The sequence below is a fragment of the Austrofundulus limnaeus genome, unplaced genomic scaffold (assembly GCF_001266775.1).
Source record: "Austrofundulus limnaeus strain Quisiro unplaced genomic scaffold, Austrofundulus_limnaeus-1.0 Scaffold24, whole genome shotgun sequence".
Classification (NCBI taxonomy): Eukaryota; Metazoa; Chordata; class Actinopteri; order Cyprinodontiformes; family Rivulidae; genus Austrofundulus; species Austrofundulus limnaeus.
In genome coordinates this window covers 1321708-1324042 of record NW_013952426.1, presented here as the reverse complement: position 1 = coordinate 1324042, position 2335 = coordinate 1321708, and the positions used below count along the sequence as shown (strand labels likewise).

Below are 2335 nucleotides of genomic sequence, written 5' to 3'. Positions count from 1 at the left end.
AGATAGTACATTGTGTTCATAAAGGGATGGACATGGTCAGAAGATGATACACTGTGGTCATAAAGGGATGGACATGGTCAGAAGATAGTACATTGTGTACATAAAGGGATGGACATGGTCAGAAGATGATACACTGTGGTCATAAAGGGATGGACATTGTCAGAAGATGATACACTGTGGTCATAAAGGGAAGGACATGGTCAGAAGATGATACACTGTGGTCATAAAGGGATGGACATGGTCAGAGGAATATTACAGTTATTGATAAATATTACAGATTTGAACAAATACGCACAAAAACATCAAAATTAGCACAGAAACAGTACTATATAACATTTTAGACACATTCTAGACAGTTTATCAGATAACGAAAAGTTAATTTTGGGTTAAGTTACTCTTTAAATAAAGACAATCTAAAATGTCTGAGTTCTGTGAATATTTTATTTTCCTAATCCTCAACTATATGAGGTACATCTCAATATATTTAGTGTTACTTTGCTTACAATTTACTAAAAATATCTAGTGTACCCCCCAGCTAACCCCTCTTTCATTTTGATTAAAGAAAAAAATGTATGGTATTAGGTTTCAATTTAAAGTTACCAAGCTGCTATTGCTAACATTAAGACTTTTTTTGCTTCCTTTTCGCCCAAACACAGTTTTATTCAAAGACTGGGACAGCAAGCATCCGGCTGATGAAACTGTGGCTCATGGACTGTAATACTACACCTTATAATGGCATTTTAAAAAGTCTGGTTACAAGATAACTACAAGCTGATGACATAAACAGAGAACTGTGTGCAAAACTTCGCATGATCGTGATAAATTGCAACTTGTAGTTATCTATAGTTTCCAGCTTGCAGCTGTCTGTATGTTTTGTCCATATACATCTAATGCCAGCTGACTGTACGAGTTACTGTTTATCAAAACGTTCTTACCCAAATTATATCACATTTACTTAAGTTCAGTCTGATTTTATCAGTAAAATGATTTTAAAAGACCGACATTAAGCCTAGGGATATTGTTTTTGAAAATGACCTTGTACTCGTTTATGTGTCAATAATTCATGAACTGGAAGATTTTTAGTAAAAAATACTCGGGGTCTATTCGTTATAATAATGAAAAGTTATGTTGGAGTCAAAGTTTTTCTGACCGCTGCTGCTGGTTTAGCCGGCAGCTAGCTGCGCTAAAGCTAGCTAGGTGAAATAAACGAAACTGATGGATTCCTACCTTATGTTCCTTCACAACTTCACTGAGACAAGGATAGCGCTCTGAAATCCATCGGTAAAATTTCGGTACTCCCATCCTGACCGGTAAACTTTCGACTTTCCGTCTGCAGTTAAAGCTGAAAATAAGACTTAGATGCTAGGCTAAGAAAGCTTGGAGGCGAAATCAATAAAGCTTCTTCTTCTTCCTCTTCTTTTAGGTTTGCAAAAATTTTAGGTGTGCATTACCGCCACCAACTGGAATGGAGTGTGCTTTAGAAATATCAGATACTGAGATTTGTTGTAAAATTTCAAATRGATYTAATCTCATTTTCATTTCATCAAGTCTTTTAATTCATTGAGCTCTTTCATTTCTGTACTTCTGACAAATCAATAAAACTTGAACTGGAGTCGTGTTTTGTTTCCAGCGGTCGCTAACCAGCTTAGATGAACATATTATTTTCACACTTGAAATTGGAGGACAACAAATAAAATATTTTTAGGGACCTCCCTAGGTTTGAGTTAGTTAAAAGAAAAAAAAAGTTAAAAGTTTACTGTTATTGTTTTCACCCGAATGAATGTGTGTGTGAATGAAAATGTCTTTGCAGTATAATTTAAAACTCTTAACGATTAATACCAGAGGTCTTCAAAACAGCATAAAACGAAACATAAATTCCTTTTTAAAATACTGAATTTATATGGGTTTGGACCAAAATTTTGTAACATTATTAAATCATTTTATGATGGTACAACCAGTACAGTAGCACTCCCTACAGGCACTACTCCTCGCTTTTCTTTAAACCGAGGAGTTAAACAAGGATGCAATATATCCCCCTTTTTATGTATTATAGCAGCTAAAATGTTAGCAATCCACATGAAAAACTCAGAAATAGACTAATTAAACATCTTAAATAATTGATAATAAGTCAGCTGGCTGATGACACTACTATTTTTTGAAAAACTTAGAACAAATCCCAGAAATACTTAAATATATCAATCTCTTTTCAGAAGCATCAGGTCTAACACTTAATCATAATAAATATGAACTTATGGCCATACATGATTGTAATATTTTAGAAGCATATAATATCCCTGTTAAGTCTTGTGTAAAGTATCTAGGAATTCACTTAACC

General features: G+C 34.0%; 1 protein-coding gene across 1 annotated transcript in view; it reads right to left on the bottom strand.

The window, feature by feature from the left end:
• Window positions 1–1409, bottom strand: part of xrn1 (5'-3' exoribonuclease 1) — a gene marked incomplete in the record, with an annotated part of 31327 nt that extends 29918 nt beyond the window's left edge. The window contains 1 exon segment of the mRNA XM_014004457.1: window positions 1228–1409. Within this exon segment, the coding sequence (XP_013859911.1) occupies window positions 1228–1302 (75 nt within the window).
• Between the last annotated feature and the right edge of the window lie 926 nt (window positions 1410–2335).